General features: G+C 40.6%; 1 protein-coding gene across 1 annotated transcript in view; it reads left to right on the top strand.

Annotated features, from left to right (window-relative positions):
• The window catches only part of LOC122549582 (uncharacterized), a 104,996-nt gene that overhangs the window by 68,700 nt on the left and 15,282 nt on the right, over positions 1-21,014 (top strand). The window contains exons 14-17 of the mRNA XM_043689416.2: positions 2,953-3,120; positions 10,358-10,476; positions 16,566-16,764; positions 18,773-18,974. Of these exons, the coding sequence (XP_043545351.2) occupies positions 2,953-3,120; positions 10,358-10,476; positions 16,566-16,764; positions 18,773-18,974 (688 nt within the window). The remainder of the gene's footprint in view (positions 1-2,952; positions 3,121-10,357; positions 10,477-16,565; positions 16,765-18,772; positions 18,975-21,014) is intronic.

Here is a 21,014-nt window from a genome sequence, read left to right as displayed (position 1 = left end):
GATCCCGTTGTACTCCGAGGTAACCTTCTTACTGTCCACTACATCTGACATCCGCAAGCTGACTAACACAGCAATTTAAACCCCATCTATCTTCCATGGAAATGACATCACCTACTTTAAGGAACCAAGACCTATAAATAGAGAGGTGGGACATACCACCGGAGGCTCTCACTAATGGTCATGGTGATGAAACCTCTGAAGTTCCAGATCAGCGAACTAACTTACATCAATATTATCAACCTGAGCTACAAATCTTCTCAAAAATCACTAATCCTGGGAACATTTATCCCTCAAATAACACAACTAAAAGAGACATTTTGATTATTTATTTCATTGCTGTTTGTGGGAGCTCACTGTGTGCATTGGCTACTGAGCTCTCTTTATTACTACAGTGACTATACTTAAAAGTACTTAGAGTCATAGAGGTATGCAGCATGGTTCAGCTCATCCATGCCGATCAGATATCCTAAAACATCTATTCCTATTTGTCAGCATTGGGCCCATATCCTTCTAAACCCTTCCTATTCAGATACCCATCGAGATGCTTTTTAAATGTAGATATACCAGCTTCCACAACTTCATCTGGCAGCTCATTCCCTACATGCACCACCTCTGTGTGAAAAGATTGCCCCTTAGGCTCCTTTTAAACCTTTTCCCTCTCACCTTAAACCTACTTCCTTTAGTTTTGTACTCCCCCGCCCCAGGGAAAATACTTTGTCTCTTCATTCTATCCATGCCCCTCATGATTGTATAAACCTTTGAGGTCACCTCTCAGCTCCTGACACTTCAGAGAAAACAGCCCTAGCCTATTCAGCCTGTCCCTCTAGTTCAAACCTTACAACTCTGGCAACATCCTTGTAAATCTTTCTGAACCCTTTCAAGTTTCACAACATTCTTCCAATAGCACGGAGACCAGAATTGCACGCAATATTCCAAAAGTGGCCTAACCAACATCCTGTACAGCTGCAACATGACTTCCCAACTCATATACTCAATGCACTGACCAACAAAGGCAAGTATACTAAATGCCTTTTTCACTATCCTATCTACCTGTGACTCCACAAGGAACAATGTACCTGCACTTCAAGGTACTTTTGTTGAGAAACACTCCCCAGCATCAAGTGTATAAGTCCTGCCCTGATCTGCCTTTCCAAAATGCAGTATCTCACATTTATCTAAATTAAACACCATCTGCCACTCCTCATCCCACTGTACTCTGAGGTAACTTTCTTTGCTGACCACTAAACATCGAATTTTGATGTCATCTGCAAACTTACTAACCATGTTCACATCCAAAACATTTATATAAATGACAAAAAGCAGTGCAACAGTACTAATTCTTGTGGCACACCGCTGGTCACAGGCCTATAGTCTGAAAAGCAACTCTCCACCACCACCCTCTGTCTTCTACCTTCAAGCCGGTTCTGTATCCAAACATCTAGTTCTCTCTGTATTCCATGTGATCTAACCTTGCTAACCAGTCTATCATGAGGAACCTTATTGAATGCCTGACAGAAGGCCACAGAGATCATGTCCACTGCTCTGCCCTCATCAATTCTCTTGGTTACTTCTTCAAAAACTCAATCAAGTTCGTGAGACACGATTTCCCATGCATAAAGCCATGTTGACTATTCGTAATCAGTCCTTGCCTTTCCACATCCTCAGGATTCCCTCCAACAACTTTCCCACCACCGATGTCAGGCTCATGGTCTGTAGTTCCCTAGCTTTTTCTTACCGCCTTTCTTAAACAGTGGCACCAGATTAGCCAACCTCCAGTTTTCCAGCAACTCACCTGTGGCTATTGATGATACAAATGTCTCAGCAAGGGGCCCAGCAATCTCTTCTCAAACCTCCCACAGAGTTCTAGGGTACTTCTGATCGGATCCTGGGGATTTATCCACCTTTATGCATTTTAAGACATCCAGCACCTTCTCCTTTGTAATATGGACATTTTTCAAGATGTCACTATTTATTTCCCCACATTCTCTACTTCATTGGTTGTAAAGTGTCTTGGGGCAAGCTGAAATAGTGAAGGGCACTGTATAAATGCAACTTCTTTATTTGTCTTTATTTGATATGTTCAATGGTTTAGTAATCATATATCAAAGCATCCAGGAACAAGGATTGGCCATTTGGCCCTTTAAGTCTGGTCCACCCATTAATATGATCATGGCTGATCATCCAACCCGGTGCTCTGTTCCCACTTCGTCCAGACACTCTTTGATCCCTCTAGACCTCGGAACTACATTTAACTCCTTTTTGGAAATGTTCTATGTTTTGGCCTCAATTATTTTCTGCGTCAGAAAATTCCTCAGATTCACCACTCCCTAAGTGAAGAAATTTCTCCTCACTTAGTCTTAAATGCCAATACCCAGATCCTTCTACTGTGATCCCTGGCTCTGGACTCCCTAGTCATCAAGAATATCCTTCCTGTATTTACCCTGCCTAGTCCTGCTAGAATTTTGAATATTTCTATGAGCTACCCCCTCATTCTTCTGAACTCCAATGAATATAGCCCTAATTAATCCAGTCCCACTTTCTACATCAATCCTGCCAATCCAGGGATCAGTTTGGTAAACCTTTGCTGCACTGACCCCATAGCCAGAATATCATTCCTTGGATAGAGAGACCAAAACTGCACACAATACTCCCCTGTCCCGGTCTGAGTGAATTTAGGCAACAAAGGATCGGTGCAGTGTATAATGCTGCCAATGTCTTCTATAACTGGCTCATGAGGACTGGAGATACTGTCCCAAGTATCATTGTCTCCAATTTTCTCTCTCTAATGGAGAGATCGCTGCCTCAGGCAGTTAATATGATTTGGATTAAAATTAGAGAGAATAGGGCTGAAACTGTCTCTGCTGTAAAGCATTGTTAGTGCATAGATGTTGAGTACTATCTGAATTTGCTCATACTTATTGTTATTGACATGTGTTGCTATTGTTTTTCCAGGAATTTGTTTGACTGGATGGTTTATCTGCTGCTGTTTGCTCTAATAGCAACTCATGTTGTTGATCTGGTAACACAAAGCGAGTTCATTCATGTTGCACATATTCGACTATTTGCTGTGACTATTATATTCCTTTGGCTTCGGCTCATGAAGCATGTTCGAGCTATCAGGTATGCGCCACCTTTTTTTGTCCCTCAGATAAAAGATTTTTCCAGATTACAATGTTTCTTGCCTACTTCCTGTACTACGATACACATTCCATAAAATGTAAGCTAATATTAGTGAATTTTATGCATTCCAATTTAGGTTAGATTAGATTAGATTCCCTACAGTGTGGAAACAGGCCTTCCAGCCCAACAAGTCCACACCGACCCTCCGAAGAGTAACCCACCCAAACCCCTTTCCCTCTGACTAATTCACCTAACACTATGGGCAATTTAGCATAGCCAATTCACCATACCTGCACATTTTTGGATTATTAAGAAATTCAGATTTGAAATTTGCTGCAGTAATTCTGTGATTGACATTGGGCTGAATGTTCTGTGCTCCTGCTGACGTGTTTGAAGACATGAGGGCTATCAAAGTCCAATGGGTGGTCTGCCTGCCATCTACAAGTCCAGCCCTTACATATCTGATGTTTTACAGGGTGCAGCAGGGGGGGGGGGGGGGAGGGTGCTATCCCTTGGGCCAACTGAGATCTTTAGATGGCCAATTAGATTAGATTACTTACAGTATGGAAACAGACCCTTCGGCCCAACAAATCCGCACTGACCCTCTGAAAAGTAACCCATCCAGGCCCATTCCCCATACTTACCTCTGACTAATGCACCTAACATGGATAATTTTACATGGCCAATTCACCTAACCTGCACATCTTTTTGGATTGTGGAGGAAACAGAAGCACCTGGAGAAAACCCACACAGACACAGGGAGAACGTGCATAATCCATACAGTCACCCAAGGCTGGAATCGAACCCAGGTCCCTGGCGCTGTGAGGCAGCAGTGCTAACCACTGAGCCACGTGCCACCCTTCAGGACCTTGGTCTTGAATGGTCACTTCAGGACCTTGTCTCATTCCTGATTCAATTTTCCCTCTAAGCTGCCTCAGTGGTTTGTCCACACTGATTAAAATGCTAATGCAATCACTTCTGACTTCTTCAGCTGCTGCTGCCCATGCCACTGCAGGTCAGTTCAGGCTGCTACTTTAGACCATGCTGCTACTTTAACAATGGCAGGGAGAGGTCCTCAAATAACCACTTCAGCTGCTAAAGTTGGTTTTGGGCTGGGGAACAGACCTCCTTTGGGGCTAATTGTCAACACACCAGTCTCTTCCTTCCCCCACTACCCTATAGTTTCTACTCCCACCTCCCCATGCCTCTCAAAAATACTGTCATTGGATAACTGGCAGCCTCTCCAGGTGAACATGCCACTTTGAGACACTTCTGCACTTTAAAGCTGCAATGGTACCTCTCATTGAAAGGCTGTAGCAAAGACATTAAACTCTCATATTGGACTAGGCTGCATTTTGGAACTACTTATTGACTGTCTCACCTTAACTTTACCTGGAAACATTGAAACATCTCTGCCTTGCCTTCTCACACCTTAGATCCCCACCTTACCAGCCTGAAATACTAGGCTCGTATCACATTTGTCTTACCTTGCTGTTTATCACAGACCCAACTCAAGAAGCTTTTCATGGTTGTCAACAGTTCAGTCAAATCAGGGGAGACAGTATAGAGTCAAGAGATCCCAATACAGTAACCCTGGATAGCTTCAGTACCAATCCAATGTTGTCATTATCTGAGCTGTTGGTTAGTTGTAAGAACCAGTCTTTCTGAGTATTCCATGAAGCCAAGTCCTGAGAGAGTACAGTGGAGCTGGCTATCTCTCTGTCAAGGTTGTGGACTTTCTGCTGGTATTGAAGGCATTGTAGACAATGGTTAGAAATGAATTGCAATGAATGACCCTGATAATGCTGTTACTGTGAAATTTGCACTGGAATGAAAAATAGTTCTTACTCAGTGAGTGGAATAGGTGTAGTGGAACGCTGTGATTGTGAGGAGGCAGAGAAGGAGTGTGGCATTTGTCCTGGCGCAGTGGAGAACGTCATTGGTCTTCTTGTGGTGCTGTTGGCTGTTTGTCTGAATAGTGGAGACTGCACAAATCCAGTGATGACCTTGGATGCGGCAGCCAGGGTCTGGAGTAATTGCCTCCTTTGCCAGTCCTCTAGGGAGAGAAAAGGATGTTCCTCCTATGCACCACTTCCTAGGCCACGACCTCCATGACCTTGTCAGAGCATTGTGGCACCATCTTCCCCTGCTCTGACAACTTCACATGGTTTGTCCATCGCTAAGCAGGACAAACTCAGAATGCCAGTGCTCATCTGGGTGCACAGTGGTCTTTTAAACATGATGTGGATGCCAACAATGCTGGTCTTTTGGCAGAATGGAGAGCTGGATGGTGAGCTGTTCCAGGAATGACATGTAGTAAGATGGGGACAGATTCAGATAAGGGTGATGACATGGGGTGCTTCAGTGTAAAATCTCACTTGCAGCAAAAAATCCTCAAGTTGACAGAATTAGAACTTAGAGAGCTCTTATAAATATTTTCTAACTAATCTGTTCAGAAATGTTATTGCACATCTCTCGAGCCTGATGAAGGACTTTTGCCTGAAACGTCGATTTTCCTGCTCCTCGGATGCTGCCTGACCTGCTGTACTTTTCCAGCACCACTCTAATCTAGACTCTGGTTTCCAGCATCTGCAATCCTCACTTTTGCCTAGAATTAGAACTTAGCCCAAAAAAATCAGGCTCAGCAAAATTGAATCTGAAACAAATATCTTTCTCAAATCAAGTAACTTATTGAACAAGATTTAATTCTCCACGTTTTGATAGAAAGAGAGATGAAATGATGGTCTGAAAAGAAGCAAGGTACCATCTGTTGCCATATGAGTGCGTTGAACATAAAGAGATGAATTGATAGCCCAAGATGGCCTACTGTGCAAATGAAATAAAGTCATTATCCCGAACTAATTGAGAGCAGAAATGCTAAAGTGTATCAGTGCAAGCCATCAACGGATTGAGTCAAGCTTGAGGAAAGCAAAAAATGTGCTCTACCAGCCAAACATAAGCAACAAAATCAAGGCTTGCATCAGCCAGTAATGAGTAACAAGCTAAGCAAGCTAGAGAGCTATTGGTGACACAGCAGTAGATCTCTTCATTCTCATGGGAACTCATTACCCTGTCACATAGACTGTTATTCTGACTGCTGGGAGATGACCTAGTTGACCTCAACAATTACAGCTGTTATTACTGAATGTCTGAAAATGCATTTCAGCTATTATGGCATTCGCATCATTTTGATTATGACAATGGCCCTTCAGTTCATAAGTGAAGTATCCACCCCTCATAAAGGATTGGGAAATTCAATGCTGCACGTCCTGTCCACACTCGCCCCAATCAAATGGAAAAGCTGATAGCACATGAAAATTACTGAAGGAAAAATTTTAAAAAATCAAACAAATTGAATACAGAGGCAATCCTCAGCGAAAGAAAACATACCTACTGAAGGCATGGAGAGCTATGTCACACTGCCACAAAACTTTCTTTTAATAGCAAAAAAGCTATTGAGGCCCAAAGTATTTTGACAAATGAAAGTCAAGACACAAACTTTCAACAATGTCAACAAGAATCAGCCCAAGTAGAAACTTGAGACATGTATAAAGCAACCCCATCACCTCAATCAAACACAATGAACAACCAGATATGCTGTCACACCCCATCATAGGCACATACACACATCAGGAGAAGTTGTTCCTCAACTGCACATGATCCATCGGCAAGGTGTTCACCCATTACCTGCACAGTTCACAGATTCCACCATCCCTGCCACCCGGCACCACCACACCTCCCGACCGTCCCCGTCCCCCCCCCCGCCCTCAACCCCTCCACTTCAAAAGTAGAAATTGAATAACAGGTACTGCAGCAACAACAAATAATGTGGGAATGATGCAACTGACACATACAATCATAATGTGCACACATATGATTAAGAGGCCAACACAATTTAAAAACTATGTACGTAATGTCTGTATGGGGACTAATGAGAATAGTGAGCTGTTAATTTGTAAATAGAATCATGTATATGAGGTAACTCAAAATGAACATGATAATGGATGCAATTTATTTCTATTTTCATGTTATGAAAGGGGGATGTTTGGGATAAAAATGGAATTGTATCAATTTGCCTTCTGATTTGCTGTTATGTGACCTCTAATGGCTAAGAATTGCAATATTTCAATAAAGTCACAGTATAGGCCAGATTATTGCCTTGAGAACTCAAAACAACTATAAGCTATTCCATAGCCAGCATTACTTTCTGGAGCAAAGATAATTTACATTGCAAGATGTACAATTCTCCACAAGGTCAATTGTTTCTTATTTTTGTCAGCTGTGTTATTGAGCTAAGAGGTAATGAGTATGCAAGGTGATTCATGCTTGGTTAGCTTTGTTTCACTGAAAGGAAGTACCTTCATCACATCTGATCATGAAAATTTAATTTGCACCAAATGCATAAGTTATGTGCATGCTGAAATCTTTAGCAAGTAAAGAGATCTGGCATGGGAACTCTATTCCACCAATGTCTTAACGCAGATTGCGTGGGTGAATAGCTGATTCTTTCTTTCTCCCTCTCTCTCGTTCTGCAAATGTTGCAAGATCTTCTTGTGACATTTTCTGATTTTAGTTCTGATTTCCTGCATACAAATTTATAATCTTCTGAGGCATTACTGATGTTTCGTACTGGGGAAGAAAATATAATTATAGCCTCTATGAAATGCACAAAATTTGACACCAGAATCTGCTGGGACTGATCAGGGCCAAAACTGCACTGGATGCCATTGTGACTTCAGCAGCTAATGGTTGTCCAGGTGCCTATCAATACATATTAGGCTCCTTTAAATATGCAGTTGGAGCTCTGTTCCTTTTGCCATGACCTGAGTGTGAAGTTCATGTAGTAATGGTTGGAGCTTGTGTTATACATGCTTCATCCAGTTGCAGCAGACCCTAAGGATTATGGGATGTTCAAATGGATCGCATGAAGTTGCTCCAAAACATTGAGTGTTTCTCTGTGGCCCACAGAAATACTCTATCTCTGTGCCAAGGCCCCATTCCTCTCTGATTGCCTTCCATCCACCCAAATCCAACCCAAATTTCGTGGATGCTTGAAATCTAAAACATACGCAAGTTAGGCTGCATTTATGGAGGGTGAAACAGATTTAAAATTTTGGGTTAAGGGCCTTTCATCCATAATAAATGTGAATATAAAACTACTATCCACTTCTTTAAATGTGAACGTATGTTAGAAATGTGGTACATTGTTGCCAGTAGCAACTAAATATAAAAAGTTATTAAAACTTGAGAATATTTCCCATTAAAGCATGAAAACTGTTTGAATTCCTACCCTCCCACCCCCCTGACAAAAGATAACTTGCAGCCAGGTCTCTTCCTAACCTTTGACATTTTCCTTATTATCTAATACTTTTTTATTCTCAGATACTGTTTGAAACAATAAACTGCTTTATATCAAGAATTCATTATTTTTAAAGTTACTTTTTCTATATACAGATTTCCATTGAGTTTACCTTTTAAAAAGGGCAAAATCTCCAAAGTCCTACTGGACCATCGGGATGCTGTCTCAATATAGAGAGATGGCTGGTGATGGTTTAATCTGAGGGTTATCACGTCTCAGGCAAGGAGAGAGATTGAGAAGGAGAGCCCTTCATGGTAACCTTAGCTGGTGAGGGAATTGAAGCCACACTGTTACTCTACGTTTTCAAACAGCCATCCAGCTAATGCCAGAGTTTATCCTCCACGTCTGTCCCAGGACTTCTCTTCATCTATCAGCACCAACATGCCCTTCTCCCCCTTTCTCCTTTTTGTGCTTTCCAACTACTCTTTAATTGCATCTACAGTAGAATCTCAATTATCCGAATGAGATGTTTTTGGTAAGGTAACTAATCATTTGGATAATTAATCTGATCGTAAACAAATGGCAATTTATGCATGCTGGTTATCCAAATATTTCTCATTATCTGGCAATGCTTGCAATAATGATATTTAACTGATTTGCTAAGTTGCCTAATGTCATTTTTAAGGGACCTTGAGATCTTGTTCGTATAATCCGAAAGTCGAATAATTGATGTTCAGATAATCAAAGTTGCTCTGTATACTATTTTCCTTTGTTGTAGCATGTTCCACAGTCTTGGGAACCTATTGGTAAATAAGTTTCTCCTGGTTTTCTGATTATTAGTTGATATTTTTGGAGCTTGTGTTAGGAGTCCTCCAATGTGAGGCATCTCAACATCTGTCTTATGAAACTCCTTCATAATTTGGGCTATTAGGTTACAACTCAGCTTTTGCTTTTGTAGAGAAAAGAGTCCCATATCGTGCAGCCTTTGCACATAAATACATCCTCTCACTTAGAGTCATAGATTTATACAGCACAGAAATAGACCTTTCAGTCCATGCCAGCCAGATATCTTAAATTGGTCTAGTACTTTTTGCCAGCATTTTGCCTATCTCCCTCTGAACCCTTCCTATTCATATACCCATCCAGATGCCTTTTAACGCAGTACTCATCTTCACCAGTTCCTCTAGCAACTTGTTCCATACACACACCACCCTCTGAATGATAAAGTTGCCTCTCAGGTCCTTTTAAATTTTTCCCCTCTTACCTTAAATCAATGCTCTTTAGTTTTGGACTCCCCAATCCTGAGTAAAGAACTTGGCTATTCACCCTATTCATGCCCCTCATAATTTTATAAACCTCTATGAGGTCATCCCTCAGCCTCCGATGCTCCAGGGCAAAGGCCCCCAGCCTATTTAGCCTCTCCCTATAGCTCAAAGCCTTAATCTTGGCAACATCTTTTGAAATCTTTCCTGAAGCTTTTCAAGTTTCACAACATATTTTCTATAGCAGGGAGACCAGAATTGAAGGCAGTATTCTAAAAGTAGCCTTACCAATGTCCTTCTGTTATCATTTTTGTGAATTCTTACCCCATGGTCCTTTATTACAGTATGGAAACTAGAACTATATAAATACTCTGAAGGTGGTCTAATCAATGCTAAAATGAATGTAAAAATTAACAGACTTTCATACATCTGTTCTATTTTTCAATACCATAGTTCTCAAAATGAACCTACTCATTGGTTTGTCTTCTTATTACTTGGTTATTATGGCCTGCATTACAATTGTTGATATTTTATGTATGGGTATCCCTGGATTCTCTGTCGCTATTTAGACACTCATTACCCAAGCTGTATGCGGCAACCTTATTCATCCCAATGAACTGTAACATCCCACATTCTTGTTTTGATTTTGCATAATGTTGCCAATTTTCTTGTTTAGAGCTCTGGGACCTTTCATTGTAATGCTTGGGAAAATTATCGTTGACCTCTTGAAGTTCCTCTTTCTCTACGGAGAGTTTTACATTCCTTTTGCTTGTGCATTTTGGATAATATTTGGTGGTAAGTCTTGTTTTTACTTGCAGACCATTGGTTGGAAAATGCATTCTATCTTTTTGTTGGGACTGGAGGATCATATTTCTTTTCCGGACAAAAGACCACCAAATGCCCATATTCTCAATAATTAACTATTAATCAGATTGCAGAAGGGCGGGGTCCATAAAGAAGTAATTTCTGCCAATATTCTCATTAGTGGGCCATTAACAGGCGCTCTCCCATTTCTCATTAAAAGGGGAATTTCAACCCTGTGATCAGAACACTGAAAGCTACTGATATAAGGATTACAGAATCATGTCTCACCCAGAAGGTAGGAATTATTTTAAAATTAAGGGTAATAAAGATAGCACAAAGACCAGAAGTGATAGGAGTAATTGTATATCTCAGGAGAGTTAGGAAATTGAGAGTGATTCATTTGATATTCTTGAGATAAAAGTAAAAATGAAATAGTCTTGTTTGAGCCATCAAGAAGGTGGAGGAGAACACAAAAAATCTAAACATACCACAAACACCATAAGTAGAATAGTGACGGTAGATTTTAGAATGCTCTAAGAAGAATTGATGATATCAATAACATCAGTCATCAGTACACAGTGTATTTAAGCTCATGATGCATATGCTTTCTAAAGCAAACATTTTAATCATATTCCCTGTGGATAATTATAAATTGGATAATGTTTGTGTTGATTGCAAAAAGTGGGAAGTCTATTTCTGGGCCCATTTACATCAAAAGTGCACAGTTTAGAGAGAATTTCAAAGGAACCAATGCTTGCTTAGAATAAATGTGGTAATTCAAACCACATTTGAAGATTGGCATTTGTTCTATTCCTACAAGCCCCACACTGAGCTTTGCTACTTTGTTAGAACTGGTCCAACATTCTGGTGCCTTGGATTCAGCACCCAATTACAGGTACAATGGACCTGTTCCAAACGTACTTATGAGATCCACCCCAGAATTCAAGATTCTCTCAGTGGCTTCCACTTTGGATCACTTTGGATTCTACTCTACCACAGTTCTGTCAGTGGGCCCTTCAGAACTTAGAAAATTCTGAGAAAGGACAATCTCAGAAAGTGCAAATTGTGAACCTACATTTCCTGTTTTTGTTTTCTAAATACAGTCAATTTACAGTGTAACAATGGGGAAATGATTTGGAGATGTCAGTGTTGGATTGGGGTTAAAAATTACACAACACCAGGTTATAGTCCAACAGGTAAATTTGGAAGCACTAGCTTTCAGAGCGCTGGTCATTCACAACCACCTTATGAAGGAGCAGCGCTCAGAAAGCCAGTACTTCCAAATAAACCTGTTGAACTATAACCTGGTTTTATGTGATTTTTAACTTTTTACAAGGGGGAAAGGTAGGGTTAAACAAATCCAGAGTTCTCTGGATGATTACAGAGATTAAATAAAGCAGACGAAAGGGTGCATGGGAGAAATATGGTTAATAAGGTGGATAATTTAATTGAGGGATCTGGCAGCCTTTTAGAGTCTTGGAGTCATAGAGATGTACAGCATGGAAACAGAGCCTTCAGTCCAACTCATCCAAACCCACCAGATATCCTAAATAAATCTAATCCCATTTGCCAACACTTGGCCCATATCCGTCCAAACCTTTTCTATTCATATACCTATCCAGATGCTTGTTAAATGTTGTAATTGTATCAGCCTCCACCACTTGCTCTGGCAGCTCATTCTATACACGCACCACTCTCTGTGTGAAAAGGTTGCCCATTGGGTCCCTTTTAAATTTTCCCCTCTCACCCTAAACCTGTGCCCTCTAGTGCTGGACTCCCCTACTCTGGGGAAAATACCTTGTCTATTTCCATGCCATTATGATCTTATAAACCTCTATAATGTCATCCCTCAGCATCTGAGGCTCCAGGGAAAACAGTCCCAGCCTGTTCAGCCTCTAACTAAAGCTCAAATCCTCCATCCCTGGTAACATACTTGCAAATCTTTTCTGAACCCTTTCAGGTTTCACAACATTCTTCCGATAGGAGGGAGACCAGAATTGTACACAATATTCCAAAAATGGCCTAAACAATGTTTGTCTCATATGAAAATGGTTTACAACTCAGTGGTGAATTCTGTGCTCAGGAAAATAGTATCTCTGAGATTCTAACCTGAGGAAATAGAGAACTTTTACTTGTAACTTTTAACTATATCACTGTTAGTTCATTGTTGCTGGGTCAAAATCCTGGAACTCCCTCCAAACAGCACTGTGAATGTCCTTACACCCCAAGAGATCAAAGCTCTGTAGGATGGGCAATAAATGTTGATCCAGCCAGCAACACCCACATCACATGAACAATTTTTTTAAACTTGAGGCTGAGTATGTAGAGGGTTCAGAAGTGAAGTGAAAAAAAATTTAAGCGAAGAAACTGGCAACTAATGTAAAAGTGAATCCAAATGTCTTCATATAGCTATGTGAGTAATTAATAATGGGAAAAAAAGTAATGAAGCAGATTTGTGACCTTAAAAGAAATTTAGGGGTCGAGGCAAAGATGCATGACAGAGTTACTAAGTTAGTTCTTTACATTTGTCTTCAACAGGACAGAAGATGCTGCTAAAGTCAAAGGAATATAAGAGTTAGGAACAAAGACATTTGGCTTTTGAGCCTGGTCCATCATTTATTAAGATCATGGCTGTTCTGGTTATAGTGTCAGCTCTATTTTCCTGTCTGCATCCCATAACTTGTGTAACCAGGTTCCATTTTTTTACTTGGTACAAGGGTTTTATTCCATAGATTGGGAATTTTGAATCTTTAAAGAAGGTTCGGCTCTGGAGAACTGAAAAACTATCCAAATATTTAAGTGATAAGCCCTTTTAAAAATCAAAAATAAACTACCTGGCTTTGTCTGGGTGACCTGATCTAGAAGTTTCAATACTTGTTCATTGACATAATGTTAAAAGCTGCCATTAGTTCATTATTTAATGTTTGGCTGACTTCAATAATTTCATTTTTTATTGTGGCGGCATAATAAGTAAACAATTTTAAAGTTTTCATGACAGTTCCAAGAGTTACTAAATAATTCCCTTGTTTGTGGTCATTAATACAAAACGTTCCTTTTGAAAGGAAATAATTACATTCAGGAATTTAAATATATTTCAAGGGTTTTCATGGATTTTGAAAAAATATTAGTGTCTGCTTTTTAGAAAGTTATTTTATTACAGCATGTCTCCTGAAGTCTGCCAATGGAATATATAAGGGCAAAGGGTGACGATGACGACATGAGTTGGCATGAATTGGCACCTTGTTGGCAAAGGGCTATAAGAGACAATGGATATGCGTGGGATGTCATGAGTTTACATTAAGTGGTGTAACTGCTGTAAAAAAAATGGGGATGAGTAAGTGTATGAGTTATAATCGGTCCAAAAGACACAATGGGAATGAATTGATGGCATAGGGGGAGTAAGGGCTGAGGGCTAGAGGACCTAACATTTAACAAAATAACTGAGATGAAGTCTCAGAGAATAGAGATAGGTTTATAAACAATATATTTCAGCACTTGGCAGTCCCCGTGGCCATCTCTGAGTTGCAGCCAGTGACAATAGGCCAGATTGCTTTATGTACCTTTATCCCCAGGAGAAAAATAATACTATTAAAGGCATTTTTACCAATGGCAGGTGTACCAAGCCAGGATATTTTCCAACCTAAGGTGCTGGCCTCAGTAGGGAAAATCCAGAACTATTCCTTCACTGTTGCTGAATCAAAATCTCGATCCCCACCCTCAACATTATTATGTGTCTACATACAACAAATAGGCTATAGCAATTGAAGAAGAGAACTCACCACCACCTTCTCAAAGGTATGTAGGGATGGGGAAAAAAATAAATGCTTGGCTTGCCGATGACATTCACATCCCATCAAAGCATACATAAAATCAAAAATTATCCAAAACCACTGTGGGAAGTAAAGGTGCATATCACAGAGGCACTGGTTAGCAACTTCTACTGCACTTTCAAAAGAAATGTAGTGCATTGGAGAATTGAAAATATTAAACTGTTGTTGATGAAAGGGTGAAAGGATAAATTGACAGATCAGTCAGTTTAATAGCATTGGTGTGAAAGATTTCATAAACAATAATTCATTCATTCGGAAAAATGTGTATTAATTTTTTTATTCATTGATGGGATTTGGCATCATTAGCTGGATGACCATTTTTTACCCATCCCTAGTTGCCCATAAGAAATTGGTGGTGAGCTGTATTCTTGATGTTGTGAAACTTGAAAGGATTCAGAAAAGATTTACAAGGATGTTGCCAGGGTTGGAGGATTTGAACTATAGAGAGAGGCTGAATAGGCTGGGGCGGTTTTCCCTGGAGCGTCGGAGGCTGAGGGATGACCTTATAGAAGTTTATAAAATCATGAGGAGCATGGATAGGATAAATAGGGGTGGGGGAGTCCAGAACTAGAGGGCATAGGTTCAGGTTGAGAGGGGAAAGATATAAAAGAGACCTAAGGGGCAACTTTTTCACGGAGAGGGTGGGACGTGTATGGAATGAGCTGCCAGAGGAAGTGGTGGAGACTATGCAATTGCAACATTTAAAAGGCACCTGGATGGGTGTATGAATAGAAAGGGTTTGAAGGGATATGGGGCAAGTGCTGGCAAGTGGGATGAGATTAGGTTGGGATATCTGGTCGGCATGGATGAGTGGAACCGAAGGGTCTGTTTCCGTGCTGTACAACTCTATGACTCTATGACTCTAATCACTGCAGTCCATGTAGTGTAGCTAGACCCACAATGTCCTTTGGGAGGGTTTTCCAGGATTTTGGCCCAATGGCACTGAAGGGACGGCAATGATATATTTCCAAGTCGGGATGGTTTATGACTTGGAGGAGAACTTGCAGATAGTGGTATTCCTATCTTTCTGCTGCCCTTCTCCTTCTAGATGGTAGTGGTTAAGGAATCAAGACATCAAGTTAATTCAGGAAAGCCAACACAGATTTGTTAAGGAAGAATTGTGTTTAACTAAGGTTTGTTTGATTTTTTTTTGTGGTAACAGTATTAACGAGGGTTGTGTGGTTAATGTAATGTGCATGTGCTTCCAAAAGTCAGTTGATAAAGTGTCACATAATAAGCTTGTCAGAAATGTGTGAACCCATAGGAGTAAAAGGGGCAGGAGCAGCTTGGCTACAAAACTGGTTTTGTGACATGCCATCAGAGAATAGTGGTAATTCTGGACTGGAGGAAAGAATGGAGTAGGATTTCCCAGGGGACAGTTTTAGACACGATGGTTTTCATGATTTATAATAATGACTTAGACTTGGATGTTCAAGCACAATTGCAAACATTTGTGGGTGACACAAAACTTTGGAAGTATTGTGAACTGTGTGGGGGCTAGTGATAAATGTCAAAATTACTTGAACAGATTGATGTAATGAGTAGACAACAATAGACAAACTTTGAGGCACACAGGTGTGAAGTGATTCATTTTGGCAGCAAAAAAGAGAACAAAGAATCTAAAGTACAAGGTACAATTCTAAAAGAGGTGCAGATGCAGAATGATTTGGGTACATTTAGGCAAATATTAAAGATGACAGGGCGGGCTGAGAAAATGCTTCATAGAGCATACATGATCTTGGGATTTATAAATAGGGCCATAAGTTAACTAACTTGTATAACACATTAATTTGCCTCAAACTGAGTATTATGTTCAGTTATTGGCATTAGGCAATCATAAGGTTGTGAAGACATGAGAAACAGTGCAGCAAAAATTCATGAGAATAGCTCCAGAGATAAGGAATTTCAGTTACATGGATAGATCGGAACACCTGAGTCTAGTTTCCTGAGAGTAGAAAAGATTCAGAAGAGACTTCATAGAAATGTTCAAAATTCACGAGGAGTTTGGACAGAGTGATGGAGAGAACCTGTTCCAGTCAGTGGATGAATCAAGAACCAGAAAACCCAGACTTAAGCTGATTGGTAATATCAGCACAATGACATGGAAATTTGTTTTATGCAATGAATGGTCTGGAATGCACTGTCAGTGGCTGTCAAAGACAACTGGATAATTATCTGGTAATAAGTGGCCTCCTTCTGTGTTTTAACTTTTCTATGATTTGTTATTTTCCATCATTTCTATGCTTGTAGGGCTAGTATCAAACATGACAACTTTGCCCCAGATGATGTTTACTGTCTTTCGTATTACATTGGTTGATGATTATCGGTTTGATGACATGTATGTCCAGGATCCAGTCATGGCATATTTTCTCTGTGGAATGTTTCTTGGGGTCTCAAGCATTCTCTGCATCAATCTTCTAATTGCACTGCTATCTGACACGTTCCAAAGGTAAGTCTTTATGAAAGATATTTAAGTTGTAAAGGAGTCACATGTCATGTTACAAGGTCATTGGGTAAATGCAAAGATTTTTGCTTAATGGCACATGCCTTGGGTGACAGTGCTGGTGGTATGATAGATCTCAGAATCTGTGGATTAGAAGTACAAAAGGCTTCAGCTTCTTGATCCTGACTATGTTTATGGGAATTCAGTGATTCACAAGAGAGAATACAATCAGTTTCGGCTGTAATGACCCCCTCATAGAATGGCTTATAATAGTGAGTTTTCCAAGTACTTCCACGACCATCAGAACAATGATCAATATCTTGAGGTCAAGGAGTAAATTTGCGAAAGATGCAGCAAATGAGTCACAATTCACAAATGGAAGTGCTAGAAAAGAAATAAGAAAGCTAAATAACAAAGTGTAAACCCATTACATAGATATAGGTATAGATGGAAGATTGGCATTGTAATGGGCTTGTTTCCATTGTTTGTCATGCTCCTTGATTGTACTGTTAGATAACGTGCAATAGTGAAGGTCCAACCTTGTTTTGACTTCCTGGAAGGACATTTTCAAAACTGCAGAATGTCATAGAATGAGTGACATTTCCATGACAATGTACAAAGCAGCGCATAAGCAGAGAGGGAGGAAATACCAAACATGCTTTAATTAATGGCTAAAATATAGTCATAGAGTCATACAGCATGGAAACAGATCTTTCGTTCCAACCAGTCCAACCATGTTCCCAGGATTCAAAAGAAAATTAGAAAGTTAACTCTCCAGCACTTGAAGCAATGTAAAAACTTTCAGTGGAATGTCTTTTCGGTAGAGTCAAGAAAATTGCGGAGGAAAATATCCATGATGATTTAAATTGCTAAAGCATAAATAATGGAGTTGTAAGATAGGTATTTAAATTGGACCATGAGTTCAGAATTGTAGGAAGCAGATTCACAAATATTGCCGTGTTACAACAAAAAAGAGTATTTTCCAGTGATTGCATTCTGCGTTACAAAATCATACTCCCTGCAATAGCAATTTAATCTGTCAGTCAGTTTTGCCAAAAATATCTAAATAGATATTTATAAATGGGTTTCAGGATTACATTCACTGAATGAATTAAGATTGTAAATACTCTGTGGGAAATGATGGAGTGTGTATTCTTGAAAGATAGGAGCACCTGTGTACCTTGGTGATATTTTACTACATTAAAGGCAAAGTATAAATGCAAGTTGTTGACTGAAAATTATAGGGGCTACTCGATATTTTAGACCCAATGTTTTCTTACCATTAAGGTTTAGGGTACTGATACACTTTGGAAGATCTTGAGAGCCAATTGTGATATTGAAAAATATTGATAGGGTCATATGACAGCAGAAGTAGGGAATTGCTGTGAGAGCGGCTGTGTGTAAGTAGTAAAATTTGTTATGAAAATGGGAGTGGAGGCAAGTTGAGAGCTCAAATTGGGTGAAGGTTATGAGAGTGGAGAGGGGTTGTGAGAGAGAAACAATGGTTTTCTCCACAGTCAGTTGGCAGATTCTGATTTAGGCAGTAATGGACTTCAGAGTTCTATTCCTTTGGCCACACCATTTAACCCATTCCAGGGCTGACCTACTGGAATTACCATTTGAATATGTACACTGTTGCCTTCCATGAAGGGGAAGTCATGATCCCAATTGTTGGTGCAATCATTATCCAGAGTTTTGGGAAACTTTATTTAAACAATACATTCATTGTCAATATGGTACAGGAACACTCATCAGAGTAGTAAGGGTCAAAGGAAAGACGTGCAGGTTGCATCATATATACCAATGATTGGTTATATTTATGCAGAACTTTCCCTCAAGTGAGGAGCAGTGTAGAGGGATTGGGGAGAGGACATGGTGCAGCAGTAGAATCAATGATGTGGTGATCTATTCTGTGCAATGAGGGAGATCTCTTACCCAGGCTTTCTTACATTTTTGTATTTGTAATTGATTTGCTTGATGTGCTTTTGTTAATTGTTGAAGCTCCTTATTTCAGGGTGTACGACAATGCAAATGCAAATGCAGCCATGCAACAGGCTAGCATGGTACTGTACGTTGAAGATCATCTCGGTCAGAAAAGAAAGAATACATTCAAAGAATATATTCATAACTCATGTGCACCTTTAGAAATATTTTTTGATGATGACCTGACAATGGACCAAGAAGATGATCTCAAAAAAGTAACCATTCAAATAAAGGTAGTGTAAATCTTTGAATGAAATCATGCTTGCTCAAACTGAGTGCATCAAAGTGTGAAAAACTATGGTTTACATTTGAAAATTAGACTAATGGGGAGTTTAATATTGCAGTGGATTAACATGCTTGCCCTTAAGGGAATAATTTCATATTCAGTCCAAACCAACAAGCTATAGAAGGGAAAATTTACTTGAAGGCCTCCAGGCATTTCGCATCAATCTGAAATTTGATTCAATTTTTAACATTTTTAAATTCAAAATTGGTGATTGTAAAAGTGGCCTTCAAGCTGATTAGATTTTTTTTTTTACATTAGATTACATTACAGTGTGGAAACAGGCCCTTCGGCCCAACAAGTCCACACCGACCCGCCGAAGCGCAACCCACCCATACCCCTACATTTACCCCTTATCTAACACTACGGGCAATTTAGCATAGCCAATTCACCTGACCTGCACATCTTTGGACTGTGGGAGGAAACCAGAGCACCCGGAGGAAACCCACGCAGACACAGGGAGAACGTGCAAACTCCACACAGTCAGTCGCCTGAGGCGGGAATTGAACCCGGGTCGCAGGCGCTGTGAGGCAGCAGTGCTAACCACTGTGCCACCGTGCCACCCACTGATGGCTTCCTTATTCAAAAAATGTGGCACTGGAAAAGCACAGTGGAGCAGAAAGAGGGAGAATCGACATTTCAGGCATAAGCCCTCCATCATGAATGTGGGAGTGTGGGGGGTGGGGGGAGTGGGGGGGGGGGGGGGGAAGGGCGCTGAGAAATAAATAGAAGGGTGGGGAAGGGGGTGTGGGGGTGAGGTAGCTGGGAAGGTGATAGGTAGATGCAGGTGGGGGATAATGGTGATAGTTCGGAGGTGAGGGAGGAGCACATAGGTGGGAAGGAAGATGGACAGATGGGACAGTTCAAGAGGGTGATGCCAAGGTGGAGGGTTGGAGCTGGGATGAGGAGTGGGGAGGGGAGATGAGGAAACTGGTGAAGTCAACACTGATGTTGTATGGTTGGAGGGTCATATAGTGGGCGCTGAGGCATTTTTCCTCCAGGTCTTGAGTGTCCTGGATTTGGCAGTGGTACGTGCCCAGGACTTGCATGTCCTTGGGGGAGTGGGAGTCGGTGTTGAAGTGGTCGACCATACAGTGGTGGGATTGTTTGGTGCTTGTGTTCCAGAGATGCTCCCTCAAAGTGGGTGAAGAGTTATGACAGTGGAGAGGGGTTGTGAGAGAAGAGCAATGGTTTTCTCCACAATCAATTGGCAGATTCTGATGTAGGCAGTAATGGACTTCAGAGTTCTATTCCTTCATCCACATCATTTAACCCAATTCCAGGGCTGACCTACTGGAGTTACCATTTCAATATCAGCACTGCTGCCTCAGGTGAAGGGGAACTCATGACTCCAATTGTTGGTGCGATCATTACCCAGAGTTTTGGGAAACTTGGTTTAAGCAATACATTCATTGTCAATATGGTACAGAAATACCCATCAGAGTAGTAAGAGTCAAAGGAACGACATGCAGGTTGCATCATAAATACTAATGATTTGGTTATATTTATGCAGAACTTTCCTTCAAGTGATTAATGGAGGAGCAGTGTAGAGGGGTTGGGGAGAGGTTGGCGGAGCAGTAGTAGAATTAATGATGTGGTGATCTGTTTTGTGCAATGAGGGAGATCTCTTACCCAGGTTTTCTTACATTTTTGTATTTGTAATTGATTTGCTTGACGTGCGTTTGTTAATTGTTGAAGCTCCTTATTTCAGGGTGTAAGACAATGCAACTGCAAATGCAGCCATGCAACAGGCTAGCATGGTACTGTACGTTGAAGATCATCGTTTTGAAACATCGGAATGTTTCACAATTTGGCACCCTGGTCTCCCCAATGTAGAAGGGACCACATCGAGAGCAATAAGCACAGGAGATGAGGTGTTTGGATGTGCAGGAAAATCTCTGCTAGATGTGGAAGGATCCTTTGTGGCCTTGGATGAAAGTTGGGGGGAGAGATGGCACAGTTTTTACAGCTTTTGCAGTGGCAAGGGATG

Source organism: Chiloscyllium plagiosum, unplaced genomic scaffold, assembly GCF_037043375.1.
Source record: "Chiloscyllium plagiosum isolate Xiang-an unplaced genomic scaffold, Cpla_swu_hap1 HiC_scaffold_4, whole genome shotgun sequence".
NCBI lineage: Eukaryota > Metazoa > Chordata > Chondrichthyes > Orectolobiformes > Hemiscylliidae > Chiloscyllium > Chiloscyllium plagiosum.
Note: the sequence above shows the minus strand (reverse complement) of the source record. Positions and strands in the feature narration are given on the sequence as shown.